General features: G+C 40.1%; 1 protein-coding gene across 3 annotated transcripts in view; it reads left to right on the top strand.

Annotated features, from left to right (window-relative positions):
- Nucleotides 1–20,664, top strand: part of TPRG1 (tumor protein p63 regulated 1) — a 219,941-nt gene that overhangs the window by 104,424 nt on the left and 94,853 nt on the right. For all 3 annotated transcript variants that reach the window (XM_073895678.1, XM_073895673.1, XM_025876780.2), the window contains one exon: nt 3,653–3,744. In XM_073895678.1, the coding sequence (XP_073751779.1) occupies nt 3,653–3,744 (92 nt within the window). The remainder of the gene's footprint in view (nt 1–3,652; nt 3,745–20,664) is intronic.

The following is a 20,664-nucleotide window of genomic DNA, read 5'->3' as shown; positions in this document are numbered from 1 at the left end:
AAACACACACACACACACGTCTTTGAAATTCCCTCAGTAGGTTTGTTTTGACTGAAGACATTCAGTGCTGAACTATTAGAAAAGATATTGCCTATATGCTGTGTAATGACTTGTAAATAAGAATCCCTCCTCATGATTTTTCTTCAAATTTAGCATTAGAAATATATATGTATTGGATGATGGGTACTTATTATTCCCTCATACTTTCCTATTAGTCTTAGACGGCATGGAGTCTTCGAGATAATTGTTCCCTTGCAGTGACCATTAGACCCCCAAATCCTGGTACAACTATTTTCCCTCCATTTAATATTAACAAAAAGAATGAAAATACAGTGTTTTATTATTCAGTGTTCCCATATGCTTCTGGCATTTCCCAACAGCTCTGTTACAGTTACTATTATCTTATCCCCTCGGCAAATGAGTAAACTGATATCTGGAATAATAAGGACATAATATGGGTCTCACGGCAGGCAGAGACCTTGCCCTAGACACAAGTCAGAGTGCTCACACACTATCTCGTTTTCTACACTGAGTGGCTGAAGTTTATTTATTCCAGTCAACCCACAATGGCAAACAGAAGAGAGTAAAATAATCTATCAGGATACAGTGATTAACTGTTCCATAAAGGCACAACCACTGTTTCTGCTGAAGGTGAGAATACCACACTCAGTGAGGACATTGACAGTACTCTAGAAACCTCCCAACCATTTTATAAAAACCATACTGATGTTCAATGTTTAGGTTTTGAAAAGGTGTACAGTAAAACGTCACCTCCATCCACTGTCCCATCAAGTGCCTCCCCCCTCATAGGGGACCACTGTTAGCATTTTCTAGGTATCCTTCTAGAGTTGCTTTAGCATATACAAGCACGTGCAAATATTTATTCTCATCCCTTCTCTTTTTTATACAAAAATGTGACATATTTATCTTTTCTGTTGAACATTTTTTCTTTCACTTAATAATACATTTTGAAATCATTCCATATTAGCACGGATTTCCTAATTTTTCATATTCATCATGTTCCATTGTATGGACGTGTCCCTTATTATATCTAACAAGTCCCCTATTGATTGATATGTGCCTTATTTCCAAAATTTCGCTATTCACAAATAAGGCTGCAAAGAACTCTTCATACACATCTGTCATTTTGCACATATGCAAGAACATCCGTAGTATGATTTCACAGAAGTGGAATGTGTAGATCAAAGGATAGATCATTTTGATAGATTTTGCCAGTTGCTTTCCATAGGGAAGACAAGTAAGGTTTTGAAAAATTCTAAAATTTTATATTCATCTTCACATGTTCTGGCAAAGTGCCTGGTGTAAAAGCATTCAACAAAATGCTTATTTTGGGATTATTTCATTATTCTCCAGTTTCACTTACAGTTTTTTTTTTTTTGTTTTTTTTTTTTGTTCTTCTGAAAAGTATTAGTTTCACTACTGAGCTATATTAGCTAGAGGAAGAAATTGTGTGGATATACGAAGAGAGACAGGAAAAATAGCCTGATGAGTCATCAAAGAAAGGCTGATTTTGAGCAGTGGGCCTGGTGCATTCTGGCTGTATCCCAGGGAGCTTGGGTTGGGAGATGGGAGCACTGTCATGGGATCATAGGGGATTTCTCTCCAGCCTAGTTTGATCCTGCCAGTGGGGTCCCTAGAACAGTGATGTTGGCACAGCCTTCTCTGTCAGTGGGGGCTCAAGGCATACTTGATTTATGCTCCACAACTTACTGATTTAATGACTTACAACTTCCGGCAGGCACAGGCTGCCATCTTAACTCTCTGACAACATGTGAACCAGCAGCCGAGGATGACAAAGGAGTCAGAAATCATTCAGTCCACTGGCTGACTATTCAGTTCAGCAGGAAATGTGTTAAAATGAGGTACTCAGAATGTCTCAGTATCAGGGCTATGATCATATTTTCTTAAAGACTTCCAGGAGGCTTTCATCATCAGTTTGGCTCAGAAAGCTCTGGTTCAGTCTCCTCATTTGTCTTTATAGATAAGGAAATGGAGGCCAAGAAAACTCAGATCATTGGCTAGAGGTCACAGAATTGATTTACCACAGATCTGGAACAGGAACCCAGATCACTCGACTCTGTTCAATGGATATTTCCTGGATGACTTGGGCTTTGCCCAGTGAATTGGAGGGGGAGGGGCAGAGCTAAGTAGGGAAAGCTCTGCACCATTTCCTACCACTTCATCTGAAGCAGTGCCATTCTTTTCCTGTTTTTCGTATATGGTTTCTCCTATTCTAAGGTTTTTTTTTCCTTGACCTATGGACTCTGTGGCCAAAATGTTTCGAAGTCTTTCATCGTAGACTGAGAAAGCAAGCAAATCCTAATCTACCACCCCCGCCCCCAACCAACCTCCGAGAGGAAAAGGCATTTGGATGGATCCTAGGCCAGGCTAGTGTCCTGGTTTCCTTTTGTGAGAGAAGGGTCTCAGGCTGGGAGGATTAAGAATGTTAATATTTAGAGACGATTAGGTGGTTAGTATTAAAGCCCTGTTATATAGAGAATATTTAAGAACTGGCAACCTACTTGTCAGTAGCTCAGGGCTGGGAATGAGGCCAGCACTGCATTGTAGGTGGGGCAATGGAAAGTCTGTTTTCTTGTCTTGTCTCTACCACTTCTTAGCTGAGTGAATTTGACAAGTTACTTCCCCACACTGGCCCCTGTTTCCACACCTATAAAATGAAATGGCTTAGACTAGATAACCCCTGGGCTGTAGTGGTTCTCAACCTTGGCTATGTATTGGAGTCATCTGGGATGCATTAAAAAATGCTGGTGTATTGATATGTGAGTCCCATCCACTGAGTATCTGGATATGATTGCCCTGGTGTGCAGCCTGGGCATTAGGATTTTTAAAAGCTCCCCTGGTGATTTTGATGCGTAGCCAAGGATAACTGTCTAGAGAGCAATAGTTCTCATAGTACAGTCCCACACCAACAGCATCACCTGGGAACTTGTTGGAAATGCAAATTCTCAGGCCCACTCCAGACCTGCTAAATCAGAAACTCTGGAAACAGTGCCCAGACATCTGTGTTTTTGATTCTGATGTGCACTGAAAGTTTAGGGATCACTGAGTTAGAGGTCTATGAATTTCTTATCAGGAAAAGGGTTAATCAAATTTTAAACTAGAGGTAGGCCCATAAGTAGGAGCACCTGTTTGGAGAAGGGTAAAGAATGCAAGATAAGGAGACAAAAAGTTAATTCCCCAGAGTCAGCTAAAATTATGTCAAAATATTAGAAAAAGACTTAGGTGTTTTATTGCCATGTGTTCTTTAAAGAGAGAAAGGTTTGATTTTAAAAATGTATATATTGCTAAATGCTTTGAATTTTCTTATAAACTTGTTTATTCAGGAAAACTGGCCCTCTGAAAATGGCTGTCTTCATTTCTTCGAGAAAGTATGAGTAAGATCATGGGAGACAGGACTTGGATCACTTTGGTCCCACCCAAGGGGAATAGCTTTGTAAATACCAGAGTTCAAGACAGCTCCCGGGCAGGCTGTGCCTAGAACAAATAGACAGATGCAAGAGCTATCTTTCCCATCAGCTTTCTGGAGGAGGCCGTGGGTTATACTCACTAATCATAAGCACAAAGAGGGCTCAGTTTTCTCTAAACTAGGTATTTTCTTTGTTCCACTCAGCCGGGGGCCATTGAGACTGCCATAGAAGACTTGAAAGGCCACATAGCCAAGACTTCTGGAGAGACAATTCAAGGCTTCTGGCTCTTGACAGAGTGAGTAGTTATGGCTAAGTGAAGGCCAGTGGAAATCTAGCATTTTCCTTGACACCACGGTAGCAGAATAGAAGGTAGACATGTGGACGGATTTCTTCTGGATGCCGTGTAAGATCATTGATTGGCATATCCCCCAGTTAGAGAGTAAAGTTTTGTGGTGCCCTTATGGCTGATGTATGACTAGGTTTCACTCCTAGCTAGTCGCTTCGCTCAGCTATCACTCTGACTCCCTTAGGTCAGGCCCTCATCATGGCTCTCAAGGACTATTGCACTGGCCTCCTCACCCATCTCTTTGGTTCCAATCTGTCTCTTATAAGTACTCTCCTTCCAGCCACATCAGGCTACTAACCATACCACTCAGGGGACAGTGGAAAAGAAGGTTAAAAAAATGAATGAGGTCAATGTATACAGTTTGAATTTTATCTTATGTGTAATAACATGGGCCATGAAACCGGGAAATTCATGCAAGATAGAGAAGACAGGCCACCAGCCCAGAGTTAAGATAAAAACCAAGTCCAACACTTGAGTTCTTATTCCTTTAATAAGTGCTCTATTCATCCCTGAGGCTTATCTTAGCTCCAAGGGCTTTAATTACAAATGACACCACCATGAAGATGGTTACCTTTGTGTCTTGCTTTTTCTTCACTTACCAGTAAACTATTAGGAATGCCATGGTCTTTACAGTGATAAAGTAATATATTCACGTAATATATCCACATAATAATATATTCACATAATAAGAGGAAGAGGTATCTCTTTTCTCCTACAGAATCTATAATATTAAATGGAGGATGTAGTTAGAACTCCATTTTGAATACTCAGTTGATTCAGTAAGTTTTCTGGCTCCAAAGAGTCCAGCAGAAAAACTCAGTAATTCCTATACCTTGAGTAAAGAATCATTTAATCTTTCACCCCTGGGCAGAACATCTCCTTTAAGTTTTTTTTGGGGGGGGGGTTGTGGTGAAGATGGGCAACACTTGAATGTTCAACCTTCCAGTCCAGCAAAATAACTCCCTCAATCAGTGGAATATAGAACCTGATCACCTGTGGGTCCACCTGACTGACCACCGTATTACATTATTTTTTCAAATGAGTTCTAAGAATTGAATGAAAATGAGCTTGGAAAGCCAACCTATCATTTCTAAGCATTTGTTTCTTCACGTATAGACTGGAGATAATGATATGCACCTGAGGAATTGTTACAAGGGCTAAATGAGATGGCCTGGTAAAATTCTTAGCGAAGTCCCCAGCCCATAGTGGATTTTCAACAGATGTCAGTGTCTCTCCTCTGTTCACAGGTTCTAACTATTGTTAAGGCCTTTTGCTTTTGTTTGTTTGGTTGCCTCTGCCTTTATTTCTGTCCTATCCATCTCTATCTCTTTAATCTCTGGGTTATCTCTAATGAAAAGAAAATTCTATAATTCAGTCTTTTTACTTATTCACTTTTACCAATGCACATTTCACACCCTACCTCCCATCTGCAAAGTAAAATTTGACTTGTACAAATAAAATGTCTATCTTGATTAAGACAGGCATCTACTTGAATTCTGAGGGTCTAATCAGAAGTAGGCACTTACCTATTTTGTTTCTACAGTGCTTTTCATTTATAAGAAAAAATGTACAAATGCAGTCTTTCAAAATCCAGGGGTGGCATTTTGAATTCTCAAATAATAGAATCAGCAATTTCTTTAATAGTACATGTTTTAATTGTCTTATTTCTATAGAAATTTGGCTTATTTTTGTTTGTTTGAATGTTTTTGTTCAGTGATTATAAAGGCCTATAGATATCATTTGTCCAAAGATAAATGAGACTTTGTGATCTGCATTGAGACTTAGCACCATAATTCTGTCTGTTTGATTTAACATCAACTAGGATGATTAATAAAACTAGCAGTTTTCAGATAAATATGAATGGTTGTGCCACAAAGACCCAAGTTTTGCACCTAGCTCTGAACCTAATGGGAAGCTCCAAAGAGTTGATAAGGACTATCTGGCAACTAGTTTTCTATTTCTCTTTTGCTTTGTGGTATTCATATATATTATTGGATAATAATGAGGGATGTATCCTGTTCACGTGGAATTTTAAGCGATCATTGTCATTTGCTGTCAGACTTTCTTTTGCAGTTTGAAACCATTTCTCTTCTTTAGTGTATTTTTTTTAAAGATTTTATTTATTTATTTTTAGAGAGAGAGTGTGATGGAGCAGAGGTGAGGGACAGAGGGGGAAGGAGAGGGAGAGGGAGAGAAAATCCAAAGCAGACTCCATGCTGAGCATGGAGCCCAATCTGGGGCTCAATCCCACAACTGCAAGATCATGACCTGAGCTGAAAAGAAACCAAGAGTCAGACGCTTAACCAGCTGAGCCACCCAGGTGCCCCTCATTTCTCCTCTGTAAATTATAGTTCCTTTGTGTTCTCTTTGGTCTTCCTCTCTACCAAAATCCTTTTACACATCTTCCCACCCATCAAAAGCTACTTTCAGGGGTACCTGGGTGGCTTAGTCGGTTAAGCGTCTGCTTTCGGCTCTGGTCTTGATCCCAGGGTCCTGGGATCAAGCCCTGCATCGGGCTCCTCACTCAATGGGGAGCCTGCTTCCCCTCCCTCTCTGCCTGGGCCTCTCTGCTTACTTGTGATCTCTCTGTCAAATAAATAAATAAAATCTTAAAAAAAAGAAAAAGCTACCTTGAAGAAAGATTTGATTCCAGTCATTTCTACCATAGTAAGAATTTGCCCTTTGCTTTTCTTTGCCTGTGGAGTCCTAAAGCTGTCTTCTTGTAATGGAAAGAGCTGCCAGTTGTAATTAAGATGATTCAGGCATCTGGGCTAAATGAATAGGCCCCCAGTCACTGTCATTGTTCAAGCAGAAGATGGGCGGCATTTGTCAAAGGAAGGGCATGCACAGAGGTTCTGAATGACCTTTCACACTTAAGTCTTGGTTTGTTTGTTGTGCACCAATGTAGGGAAGGCAAACACAACAATAAAAACAATCAAAAACCAAAACCCCCAAAATAACAACAGCAAAGCAAAACAAAACAAAAAAAAACTGAACAAACCTATAAATATACAGACAGGCCCAGAAAGGTAAGAGCCTGGGGCTACTCTTGTCTCCTATTCTCTTTTTTTCTAATGGGATGAGACCCAGCTATTCAGTTCTTATGAGTTACAGAGACTGTACTATAGACCAGCTTCCCCAACTGCACCAACCACACAAGATGCTTTTCAAGTGTAATGCTTTTGTGTTTAAGAGAGATGACTGGGCTTTATGCACATCAATGGTTAACTCCTTTTATGGAAATGAGAAACCCCCAGCTGCTATCCAGCAATTTAAGGAATGTTTGCTTTCAAACAAGTATTTCAGTTTCAGAATGATAAGAGTGAAAAACCCCTCTAATGTATACAGCACATGACAAGCTAACTTTATGTCCATGAACTTGCTTTATGTGCACGACAGCCTTGCTGGTTTTGTGATTGCCATTTGACAGATGAGAACTGGAGATGAGGAACAAGGAAGTGGGCAGATGAAGATCACGTAACAGATAAAGCAAGGAAGGCAGACTGGGTCCCTGCACTAGTTGGGTTCTGATTCTTTCCCAAAGGGTGTAAGGTGTAGATGTGGGGTGACTTAGGAGCTCAGCTCAACTTTTAGTCATGGGTGGTCAGAGTCCCAGAAGTGGTTTGATGCAGGAGGGTGATGTGGGCACTATAACAATGCATATGTGTTTTATTTTATAACCCCAGTAGAGGTCTGGGACAGCCCCCCATAACCAAACACATGAACATTTTTGCAGGAAAATATGTGATATTTAAAGTAGAATAAATGGCTGCGTGTTGGTTCAGATCTGGCTTGTACCACAGTTGCCATTTTCAGGGTTTTATTGAATTTGGAATCATGGCTGAGGGTGCACAGCATGTACATGTTTGAAATGTGAAGGATCAATGCATGGGGGGAAGGCTGGCTGAGGGATTAGGTGCTGTGCAGTATCAGCGGGTCTGGTCCAGTGGCGGCCAGCACTGGGTCATGCTGGCTTACGACTGGTGAATGTTACCATTTCAGCAATGTTGAGAGTTGATTGTCAATTATTAAAACATAAAATTCCACACTAAGTAAATTCAATTTAAAGCAAAGCTAATGAACTCAAACCTCCTTACTTTCTGACGCTTTTGACTTCATTTTGCTGTTCCATTTGCTCCTCGTGCCTACGGTATTTGTGTCGTGGAAGTGCTACACAATGTGCTGCCACACACCTCTTCTCAACGGTACCTTCTGTCACACTGGTCATTTGGAATCGACCCTGGTGGCAGTGAGTAAAATGTAAAAGTAAAAATGGAAGTCAGCAAACACGAGAGGTCAGAGCTCGATGTATTGCTTTGTGGATTGTCTAAACTCTAGAAAGCAACAGAGGATATTTTTTAACAATGCTGACTAAGCTTAAAAGTGTGTCATGTCTGTGGCTGTGATACTGTAATTGCACACAAAAAAATTAAAATATTTTTCCAGCATTTAGAAAAACTATTATCCAATTCCACACAAGTCACCTTCTTCACGGAAGAGTAGGTGAACCCTGAACAGGCAGCCGGGGAAAGCTTATGGCCAAGCAGAGGCTGCAAGGCTGCTGAGCGTCTGTGTTCTGGGCCTGAGGCTGGGGCGGAGGCCACTGTTGCTCTCACACCCACACTGCTGAGCCCCAGTCTGAGCTGGAGGTTATAAAAAGACTCTTCCTGTTCCATCCCTCTTGTGCTCTCTACTGCAAAAGTGTACCATGGGGCACACTTTCAAGAAGAAATGCTTCATGGAATTCTGTTGTTCAGCATAGAACACCTACTGAAGCGTGCGTTTGGGACTGAGAGGCGAACTAATAACCCACAGAGCTGGACTTTGTGGATCTCTGTGCTTAATCGTCTGTGAGGAAGGAGTTCAGGGCAACTCATAGGCTTTGGCCTGGGAAACTGATGGGTTCACTGCCACCATTCCAGGTTTAGAAAGAAATGATAACTCTACTTTATTGAGGATATGCTGTAGGCCAAACCTTGCAGAAAGAACTTGGTGCATGCAATCTCATTTAGTTATCCCAACAGTCTTGTCATTTGCTTTTTATAGAACTCGCTGAGTACAGTTTTGGGGAAAAATGTGTGTGAGGTGTCCCTAGAGTAGTCACATGGAGATGTTGAATGGATGGCTTTACATATGAATCCAGATACTATCTTCTTAAGTAGATTTTTCAAAAGGGACAGTGATCCTGACATATTGTTTCTTATAGTCTTGTCTCCTATAGAATCTAAAGGCATTAAATAACATTAAGTCAGTAAAAGCATTTTCCAAGGGATATCACCCCAATCCAGGGGAGCTGCTTTGTGATGTTCTAAATGTATACAAGAATATTATTTAGTAAAATTAGAAAAATTAGTTTGAAGGCACTTGCGTGGAGGACATGAGGAGGATGGACAGACAGGCCAACTGGAGAACTGGAAATATGCAACCATCAACTCCAGCTAGATCCCAGTTAGCTGAAACCATTAAGAATAGAATCCTAAGAAGATTCTAGTTAGGACCCAGGCCACCAGCCCAGCCCATCCTGGAGATTTATATGCCTCTACAGCTGTAAAGTCAGGATAGTGTTTATCTTAACTTCATCTCCTCCTTTCACTGTCCTTCTTGCCCCTTTTGGGAAAGAACTTTTTGAAGAAATTGTGTGTATGGTTTCAGAAGTGATACATTAAGGCAGAACCAAGGAGAACATCTTGACACTCTGTGAAGTCTCAAAAATTGTGTTATAATGGCAATGAAGTGGCTCTTCAGTAGAATGTACTCAAGATGTCTTTATATATGGTGCTTAAGGAGGCAGGAAGAGATGGGATCTTTCTATCCAATACATTAGTCCCAAGTGGTGGGGCGGATGTTCTCATTCCTCTTCTTCCTAAATGAGAAGACTTGCCTCCGGTGGCTGGGGTTCAAGTAACCCTCGCTCTTCATCTTTGTGGAAAATACTGTCTGTTTCATTGCCTACCTTCCCCTAAACCTGCCGAGGTTTCCATTCTAGCACTTTGGTATAATAAGTATGTGAAATCCAATTCTGTATCTACATATCGTCAATATATGGCATATATAACATATAGACAATAGAACGGAAGTGAGCTTAGTGCCATAGAAAGAGTCCTGAGTTTGGAGTCAGAAGACTTGGGTTTGAATCCTGGTTCTGCTACTCACTATCAGCGTAGCTCAGTATACTTACGTAGGTTTTGCCATTTGTTTTTTTAATTAGGGTATTTGTTTTAATACAGTCCTTAGTCCATTAGAAATTCACTGTTCTTGACAGAAGCACAGCTACTGTTAATTTTTGGTGTATTTTTCATTCCAGCTTTTCTTCATGCATCTTTGCCAAAGATCGGTTATGATATTAATAAACAACATTTATTGAACATTTAAATTGTACCAAGTATTCTGATAAGTGATTTCCCCTCACTTGCCATTACACTGGTATAATACACATGACTTTGATGATCTCTAAATGGCACTTTCCTTGGGTTTTTCCTCATATTTTTCCTTGTTACCATGTAGTTTTTATAAAGTTACTTGACCGTTCACCTATTATTGGATGATTACTTTCCAAACTGTCAGTGCCTACATAAATTTGATGATTGATACTATTCTTTTAAAATTGAAGCCCCCAGTAAAGGATATTTACCAGGAAGGCAGAGTGAGGCTCCACAATTGGAAAGAGAAATGAAAATATATAAGGCATTCTCCATTTATGTTTTGATTTTTTAAAAAAGGAATAGTCTATAACACTTTGTAGTTAAAAAGTGCTCTTCTTCATTTAATCCAATCTTCATAGCAGTTATCTGAGGTAGAAAACATTACCTCCAGTTTGGAGGTGAGGAAACCAAGGCTCAGAGAGTAACAGAGCTGTAAACAGAGCTGGGGTTCCGACGCATTCTGTGGCCCTGACTTTTGCTAAAATGATCCTTTTGCTGTTGTGCTCAGATTCCATGTGTGCCCCTTTCTGGGTTGTGGTCTGTCATTCTTCCAGCAGAAACAGGCTGGATAAACTCAGAGTTCTGTTTCTGGGGCTGGGTGGGGTAAATGGAAGGGTGCAGGACATCTCTGCTTAACTTAGAAAGATTTCCCAGAAGAAAGAGCTATCCTAGAAGCTTAAATAAAAAGAGAGGCATCCTGAGAGAGAAAGGGATGTTGAGGAACAGACAACTAGGAAGTATTTTCCAGGCACAGGGTGCCCCAGGCGCTAATGGATCCCCAAAGCAACGCTTTGGGTGATCACTTTCATACCTGCACTCACATTTGATCCTCAAACAGACTGATGGGAGGAGGCCAAGAGGAACTATTGGGTTTATTTTATGGATGAAGAAATCCAGAGATTAAATGACCTGCCTAAGGGCAACCACTTATTAAGGTCACGGGAGGGCTTGACTTCACAGTACCCCTCACTCAGCCTCATTGTTGTCTTCCCGTCATGTGGCTCGTGCCGCTTTTTGTGAATTTTCATCTCCCGAGACAGTAATCCCCACAGTTTAAATTACCTGAATGCTCTTTGCGCCTGGGTCAGGTTTCTTTGTTGATTGTCTGTTGTTTGCAGGGAGGAGGGCAGAGACTCATTGAGCAGGTTCAGGGAACTTTTCCTCTTTTCCTCTCCTGATCTTACTCTGCCCGTGCTGTTCATTTGACCCTATTTAGTGTTTTCCCAGAATCAACTAAAAAGTCAGATACCTGTAGGGGTGGGTCGGTGCCGCGGATGGGCTATGGCCAATCATACTTTCTCTTGTCCCAGTCTAACTGTAAGGAGTGTTGAACTATGTTTTTAATGAAAAATACTGCTACTGATAATTTTTAAAAAGTAGAAAGATCCCAAAGAACCCTGAAAACCAGGGTTTCTAATCTTTTTAGTCATAAGTAATAAATGTCCTATACAAATTGAGGTAACATTCTGAAATGTGTCTCCTCCCCAAACCCATCCATTTTTGCATGCATTCTATTCTAGACCTTGCTACTCAAAGAGTGATCTTAGAATGAGTAGCATCAGCATCACCTAGGGATTTATTAACAGGGCTCATCCTCAGGACCCACTGCAGACATACCAAACTTGAATCTGTTTTCACGGGATCCCCAGTTGATTCCTATATACATTAAAATTTAAGAAGCCCTTGTTCAGGTCACTCTCATGCTTATCATCCGAGGACTTTAGTGGCTCCCCACTGCCCATGGACCCTTCTGCTGTGTCTTTAAAACCCTGCGTGTCATAGAATGAATTTTGCTCTCTAGCCTTATTTACTATGATTTACTTATTACTAGCCTTATTTACCCTTTAAAAATTCTCAAAGTGAACTGCCTACTGGTTTCCCAAAGTTCCTGATGCAATGCTTTGACATCATCATCATGATTGTACTCACTCGCTTTACTTATTTTGTATGTCATTCTCTCTTTTCTGTTTGTTCAGAACTTTCCAGTCCTTCAGAGGTGTTATGTCTATAAAGCCTGTCCATATTAATTCACTCAGAATACCCCCTTCTTTCTGGTCAGGTTATACTCCATAGCATAGCTTACTGTGCACACTGTGAGGAAAGCATTCCTTGAGGCAGAGCCTGATTCTTTTTTACTTTTTTTAAGATTTTATTTATTTATTTGACAGAGAGATAGAGAGCACAAGTAGGCAGAGTGGCAGGCAGAGGGAGAGGGAGAAGCAGACTCCCTGCTGAGCAGGGAGCTCGATGCGGGGCTTGATCCCGGGACTCCAGGATCATGACCTGAGCTGAAGGCAGATGCTCAACCGACTGAGCCACCCAGGCACCCCTGGGCAGAGACTGATTCTGACTGACATTTGTCCAAGCCCATCTCTGCCCACTTCCTAGTGGTGTCTGCCATGTAGGGGCTCAGAGCCCATCAGGAACTTGACTTGAATTTAATTCTGATGGAGTCATCCACTGTTTGAAGCCCTTCACTGACACTAGTAGGGTCCATCCATCGAGTCCTGCCTCCATTTCCCTGGGCCTCCAAGAGACCCCTTGCATCCTTGGGTGAAAGCACTAAAGCTGGAAAGTGCCTCGAATCCATTAAGATGTTAATGACCTGTGGCAGGACTCTGGCAGCAACAACAGCACCTCTGTGGCCAGAAACCATTTATACTGGGTGGGTGTTTTCGACAACCACTTAATTAAACACGTTGCTTTTCTCTATAAATTCCTCATGGCAGCAGACGCATCCAGATAGCTAATGGTCCCTGAGTGACCTGAATTATAGGACAGCGAGGGCATTTAGTTACTGCAGTCACAGATGTACTTGGAAATGTTTGTTTTCCCAAGACTGCTACCAATTAGGGAGGAGTCAGAAAGAGCCGAGGTGAAAAAAGTCTGATGCAGCTAAACGCCCAGTTCCATCACTTACTAGCCATGTGACTTTGATTATACAAATCTCTTATATCCTCCAGGCCTCAGTTTTATTATTTATAAGATGGGGATGGAAAACAGGTTATTAATTTAAGGATTAAATTACTTAATATGTGTAGAACCCTCACAATTTTTGCACATGGTATGTATCACATGAGAGTTGGATTTTATTTTTATTATTATTGTTAAGATTTATATTCACTCATTCATACATTCATTTGTATATTCACCAAGCTCCTCCCATAAACCAGACTCCACCCCAAGTGACGAAAATACCGAAGCAACAAGACAAGATTTTTGTGTTCAGGGAGGTCTCTGTCTGGAGGGAAGGAGGATATGTAAATGAAGTCAAAACAGAGTATGATATATGCTGATATAGAGTCCTGCAGATGATCTTTCAGGAGCATAGAACTTTGTGTTTGTATCGTTGACTTAGGTAAAGGGGACATCCAGGATTAAAGAAGAAAGAGAAATTTCCAAAAATATATGATGAGGAAGAACATCCCAGGAAGAGGGAAGGGAAGAATATATGTAGAGTAATAGACAGGCTCAAGGAACCACAAACAGTTCAGTGTGTCTGGATTATAGTGATCAAGAGGAAGAGAGCTAGAAACAAGCTAGAAAGGCAGAAAGGAAACAGAAAGTCAGGAATTTTGAATTCCAGGTTAAAGAATTTGGATCATATTTTTTCTTGCAGTCACAAATCAGAGATGCATAGGTCATTCAAATACTTTTAAATCGGTTATATATTTCCAGTTGCCAACATCATGTCACTCCCCATTACCTTATACTGGCCCCTCTTTATTCCCTTGATGCAGTGATGTGTGGTGGTCTCTCCCAGTCATGAGAGCCATCTGTGTGCATCTCTTCTGACTACATGATCAGTGACCTTACCTTGGCATCTTGAAATCAGTTGTGGTAGGATAATTTATACCAAAGAAATGAAATGAGAACATTGTCATTATCTTTATTATTATTTTAGAAAGAGTTTACCATTTGCAGTACAACACTGTCATTATGTTTCCTTTGTGAGCACTATAGGCATTTCTTTCTTGAGTTACTGAAAGATATCAAACAGGAGGTTGACATCTTTGGAAAGGTAATAGGTTCTAGAAATATTTTACCAATAATCTAAACTTAATCTTGATTATTTTGATGCCTGCCAATGTGTGTTTCAGTAAAGAAAACAAGTAAGACCTCAATCTTAATATTGAGGCTATCAACGCATTTGGGCCTTTACAGCTGTTACACAAACAACTGTTAAAGAGTCTTATGAATAAACATGCTGCCTGATTCACAAACAGTAATTTGTGTTTACTCTATGAGGTACCTAGGTTGTCCTCAAATGCCCTATTTTAGGGAAGATAGGGTGGGTCTAAGAAGAGTAATCCCTGTGAAGAAGAGGGAGCTTCTTCCACTGGTCTCTTTAGTAGAAACTACAGAGTTTAAAAAATGAAATGCTGTGCTATGTGAATTAATAAAAATGTAGACATCTGAGCAAAGAAAATTACCCAGGACAAAGAAAGAATTGTATAATGATAAAAGGGTCAATCCACCAAGAAGACAGAACAATCCTAAATGTGTATGCACCAAACAAGAGAGCTGCAAAATATGTGAAATAAAAACTGATAGAATGAGAAGGAGAAATAGACAAACACATGATTTTAGTTAGAGACTTCAACACCATTCTCTTAATAATCAATATGACAAGTAGGCAGAAAGTCAGCAAGGATTTAGAAGAACTCAACATACTGAGAGAATCCAATCAACATTTATAGAACACTCCGCCCAGAAAAAGCAGGATAAATGTTCTTTTTAAGCACCCAGAGAACATATACCAAGATCCAACACATCCTGAGCCACAAAACAAACCTCACCAAATTTAAAATAATTGAAATCATTCAGAATGTGTTCTTTCACTACAATGGACTCAAACAAGAAATTAATAACCAGAAGAGAACAGGAAAATCTCCAAACACTTAGAAACAACACATTTCTAGATAATCCAGGAGTCAAACAGGAAATTTCAGAGGAAATCAAAAGTACATTGAGCTGAATTCAAATAAAAAGACAACATGTCAAAATGTGTGAGTTTCAGCTAAAACAGTTCTGAGAGAGAAATTTATAGCACTAATGGAAGAATGCTAAAGACAATTAAGGGAAAGTCTCAAACCAATAACCCAAACTCCTGCTTCAAGAAACTAGAACACAATAACAATAAGAAAACAAATTTAATGGCAACAGAAGGAAGAAAATAATAAGGATAAGAGTAGAAGTCAAGGGGAGCCTGGATGGCTCAGTCGTTAAGCGTCTGCCTTTGGCTCAGGTCATGATCCCCAGGTCCTGGGATCAAGCCCTGCATCAGGCTCCCTGCTCAGCCAGGAGCTTGCTTCTCCCTCTCCCACTCCCCTTGCTTGTGTTCCCTCTCTACCTGTCTCTCTCTCTCTCTGTCAAAAAGATAAATAAAATCTTTAAAAAAAAAAAGTAGAAGTCAATAAAAAAAATGGAGAAAATTAATGAAGCCAAAGTTGGTTCTCTGAAAAGTTCAATAAAGTTGAGAAACTTTTAACAAGGCTGACAAAGAAAAAGAGAAGATATGGATTACCAATATCAGAAATGGAATGGGATGTCCCTACAGACCCTGCAAACAACAAAATAATAAGTGCAAAAAATAGTAAGTGATTTTAACTAAAAACTGCACACATAAATTTGCCAATTTAGATGAAATGGATCAATTCCTCAAAACACTCAAATGACCACAACTCACTCAGTATAAAGTAGATAATTTCAACAGCCCTATAACAATTAGAAAATTGAATTTGTAATTAAAGCCTCCCCAAAAAAGAAATCTCCAGGCCCAGATGGTTTCACTGGAGAATTCTATGAAATGTTTTGAGATGAATGAGCACCAATTTACATAATCTTTTTCGGAAAATAGAAGAGGAAGAAACAATTCCCACCTCATTCTATGAAGCCAGTATTAACCTGATACTAAATCCAGACAAAGATAGGAAAAAATAAAACTACGAACCAATATCTGTCATGAATATAAATGCAAAAATTCTTATTGAAATGTTAGCAAATAGAAATTAAGCAACTTATACAAATAATTATATATCATGACCAAGTGGGGTTTATTCGAGTAATATAAGACTGGTTCAGTATCGGAAAATTAATCAGTGTAATCCACGATATTAACTGGCTAAAGAAGAAAACTTAATGGTCAGATCAATTGATGCTGAGAAAACATTTGGCAAAATTTAACAGAGTTTAACACACATTTATGGTAAAAGCTCTCAGAAAAATAATAGAGGGGACCTTTTTCAATTTGATAAAGAACATTTACATAATAACTTTAATTAACAACATGCTAGTGGGAAAAGACTAGTGTTTTCTCCTTAAGATTGGGAAGAAGGCAAAGGAGACAACTCTCACTACCACTATTCAACATAGTACTGGAAGCTCTAGCCAGCACAATAAGGCAAGAAGAGGAAATAAAAGCCACACAGATAAAAAAAAAAAAAAAGGAAGAAATAAAAACTGTCCGTAATTGTAGATGGCATGACAATCTTTGTAGAAAAACTGAAGAAATCTACCACAAAATTCCCAGAACTAATAAATTACTTTAATGAAGTTGCAGGGTACAGGATCATATGAAATCAGCTATATTTCTATAGGCTAGCATTAAAGAAGTGAAAACAAAAGTACAATAACACTTATAATCACTCAAAGGAAGAAATGTAAATCTAATAAAATATGTATAGGACTTGGCATGCTGGTGAAAGAAATCAAAGAAAACCTAAATAAGTGAGAGAAATACCATATTCATAGATTGGAAGATGCAGTATAGTCAAGGTATCAATTCTCCAACATCTGACCCTGTAGGTTTAACATGATTCCTTTTCAAAATCTCAGCAAGATTTTTTGCAGCTGAAAACAATATTATTCTAAAATTTTTATGGAGACAAAGGAATCAGAATAGCTGGCACAGTTCTGAAAATGAAGAATAAAGTGCATCTCATTGACAGCTCCTATTTTTTACTCTGTGACTTCAGCCTCTGGCCATGGCTGATTGGACAAAGAGGAGCTAATCCATTAGCTGGCCCATGACCCAAAAAGACAGCTCAAAGAAATGCTTTGGTCTAAAAGAATTCCTGATCTTGAGCATTTGAACTGGGAGAAACAGCTAGAATGGCTATGAAAGTGGATCTGGAAGTTCAGGTACAGTCAAAATGAAGGAGACAAAGGTCATAGGCAAGGTGAAATTAAAGAGGAACAAACACTGGTAGTAAGCAGAGGGAGCACCGTAGTCAAGAGGGAACATGCGATGTGCGGAGAGACCCAGAAATCATGATAGAGACAGCCCCTGAGGGGATAGCTTTTGTTCCTTGCGGATTTCCAGCTTTCATAAAGCCCAACTGTGCAATGGTTCCTGCTCTTGGATTTCTGTGGGATTCCTCAGAATATTTATGTATCTCCTCCTTCTGGGCTTGCCTGATCTGGGCTGTGTCTCCTGTACCCAAAGAGCTGAACTAACATAGTACAGTCAATAGACATCTCTCCCATTTAAAAAGAATAATACAGTGGAGGTGGCAAGAAGTGAGCATTTGTTGTATCTTGTCTCACTGTTCTTTCTTCTCTGCCGCCTTCTCAAAATTAGGCCTTGTTCTTCTGCCAGCTTTTTGGGCTTCTGATCAAGTGAATACCCCAAAGTCAATTCAGGGGAGGAGAGAGCTCCTCAGGGGGTGGGCCTCCTATTAGCCCCTGGTGTGCTGTGGGGGACTTGAGCTATTCAACAGCTATTCAGTCCTTTTGTGGAAAAGAGAGAAGGATGGGGTGTGCCCAGAGTCTTTTCTTCTGGGTAGCTTTTAAAATATCCTCTTACGGATGGTACTGTGACAGGGAGAGCAAAGTTGCCTGGTTGTGTGGGAAAAATAAATGGGAGAAGCAGCTGGTTGGGATGTATATTGCCTGGGCTGGGGGATCCCAAAAGCTGGATTCTGGTCTTGCCTCTGTCACTTAGTGCTGGATGCATGTCGCTTTATTGGGGCTTGGTTTCTCCATCTGTAAAGCAGAGGGTAACAACCATTTAATATGAAAAACATTCATCAATCACAAAGAAACTGTGGTTGTCCCAGCATGGCATGTGGCTTCTGCTTGCATCTCCCTCTACTCCCTTACTTGTTCCTTTTGCCTTGGTCATGCTGGCTTCCTTGCTGTTTTATGAAATGTGATGGATCCTGTCTCTGGGCCTTTGCACTAACTCTTCATTTTACCTAGAGACTATTTCCACAGATACTCTCATCTCCCTTTTACCTGGTCTCTATGTTTATGTGTCCATTTCCTTTTGTCTGTGTGCCTGCCTAGAATGTAAGCATGAGAGGAACAGGGACTTGTTTGGCTCACCACTATACCAGTAGAGTGTGGAGCATAATAATGGACCAATAAATATTTGTTGGATCATTAAGGGGGATTATTTTTGGACTGGATACCTAGTATTGTTTCTCTAAAGAGATAACTTCCTTTGGGCACTTTGGTGGCTCAGTCGGTTCAAGGACATCCGACTCTTGATTTGGGCTCAGGTCATGACCTCAGAGTCATGAGATTGAGTCCTGCATTGGGCTCCACACTCAATATGATCTGCTTGAGATTCTCTCCTCTCCCTCTGCCCCTCATCCCTGCTTGTGCACTCTCTCTCTCTCTCTCTCTCTCTCTCTCTCTCTCTCTCTCTCTCAAATAAACAAAGAGAAAGAATCTTAAGCAGGCTCCACACCCAGTGCAGAGCCCTACTTGTGGCACCATCTCATGACCCTGAGATCATGACCCGAGCTGAAATCAAGAGTCTGATGCTAACCAGCTAAGCTACCCAGGCGCCCCTGTTGCAAAATTCTTTGAAGGGAATTTAAAAGAATTCTTCTTCATTGTTTTCTTCTTCTCCTCCTCTTCCTTCTTCATCATCACCATCATCATCATATTAATAGCCAATGAAAATTGAGTACTTTATGTGTGCTTTGTATTTTACTAAATGCTCTATAGCACTATTTTAAAAATTCACAACAACCCTATGAGGTATGTATATATTATTATTATTTTCATTTTAGAGATTTGGAAAAAAGGATTTTAGAAAAGATAAGTAACTTTTGCAAGATCTCACAGCTAGTAAGGGGCAGAACTGCATCTCTAACTCTGGGCTGTGTGATAGAAAGCCCACCACTGCTCAGGAAACTAGCACTTGAAATGTACCATGAAATGAAGGCCCATTTATGGTTAAAATGAGTCTTAAGCTCACAGGAGTATTGACAAAACTACTGGCCAGGTGCAGTTTGTCTTTAGGACAGGGACATAAAAAAAGAAATTAACATTCACAAAGCAATTTCTCTGTGCCAGGACTAGGTTGGGACTATGACATAATATAATGATTCCTTCTGGTTAGTTGTTTTGGCTGGAAGACTAAGAAGCAGAAGAGGTTCACTCCTGGAGTTTAAAGAACTTTTGATAAAGTGAGGGTGGCCATGATTAATTATTTGCATTAGGAAAGTACTCCTTAGAAATACTCTGTAGCTTTCCACTCTGAAAAGTTGGGTAAGTCCACAAATCTTCCAGTGCCACCTACAAATTCTTTGGGTTTAGGCTCAAAATGGTTCCACCTCAGTGCCTGAGAGATCAGCTCCTGAAAATGTTTTGGTCTTTTAAAACCTTCTGTATCTGGATAGCTTTTAAAAGGAGAGATGCCCGGGATTCCATCTCAGCGATCCTGAGTCAGAATCTTTGTGGGTTCTACCCTCCCTTTTTATGGTAATTCTGTTTTCATGATTTTCATTTACATACTGTGCAAACACGTGTCTTCCAACAAGTCATTCTGTGCATGTCGCTCTGCGTGTTTGCACATGCTGTTCCCTCCAACTAAAATTAATTAATCTGCTTTTTGCATCAAGCTATTTAAAAAGATTCTTCAAGCACACTTTATCCAGAGCCGTACCTCATTTCCTCGGTGGTATTAAATGCCTTTCAGTAGAGCAGAGTGGTTAATCAAAAGCATGGTTTCTAAAGGCAGATACCCTCTAGAACTGTAGTTCCAGAATTGGGCAAGTTATTTCACCTTTTTATGTTTTAGTTCCTCATTTATAAAGTGGGGAGAATGACATCCTCACAGGATTACTGTGAGCATAAATGAAGTAATTTATACGAAGAACTTAGACCAAAACCTTATTCAAAGTAAGCATTAAATCAATGTTAGACATGAACTGGGATTTCCATAGCACTGTATACAGATTTCCATGTTATTATTAATCACTCTATACCATAGTACCTGATTTATGTTCTCCCACATTAGATTATAAGCTTTTAAGGACAGGGATAATTATAGAGGACTTTATAGTCTGAGGACCTACATAATGTCTTTAATAAAGCACAACTGATCCTTGAACAATGAAGGGGTTATGGGTGCTGAGTCCCCACCCCTGTAATCAAAAATCCATCTATAACTTTTGACTCCCCAAACTTTACTAAGAGCCCACTGTTGACT

This window comes from Callorhinus ursinus, unplaced genomic scaffold (assembly GCF_003265705.2).
Source record: "Callorhinus ursinus isolate GAN/ISIS: 27379988/994484 unplaced genomic scaffold, GSC_fseal_2.0 scaffold1, whole genome shotgun sequence".
NCBI classification, from domain to species: domain Eukaryota; kingdom Metazoa; phylum Chordata; class Mammalia; order Carnivora; family Otariidae; genus Callorhinus; species Callorhinus ursinus.
This window is presented reverse-complemented; position numbering and strand designations above follow the sequence as displayed.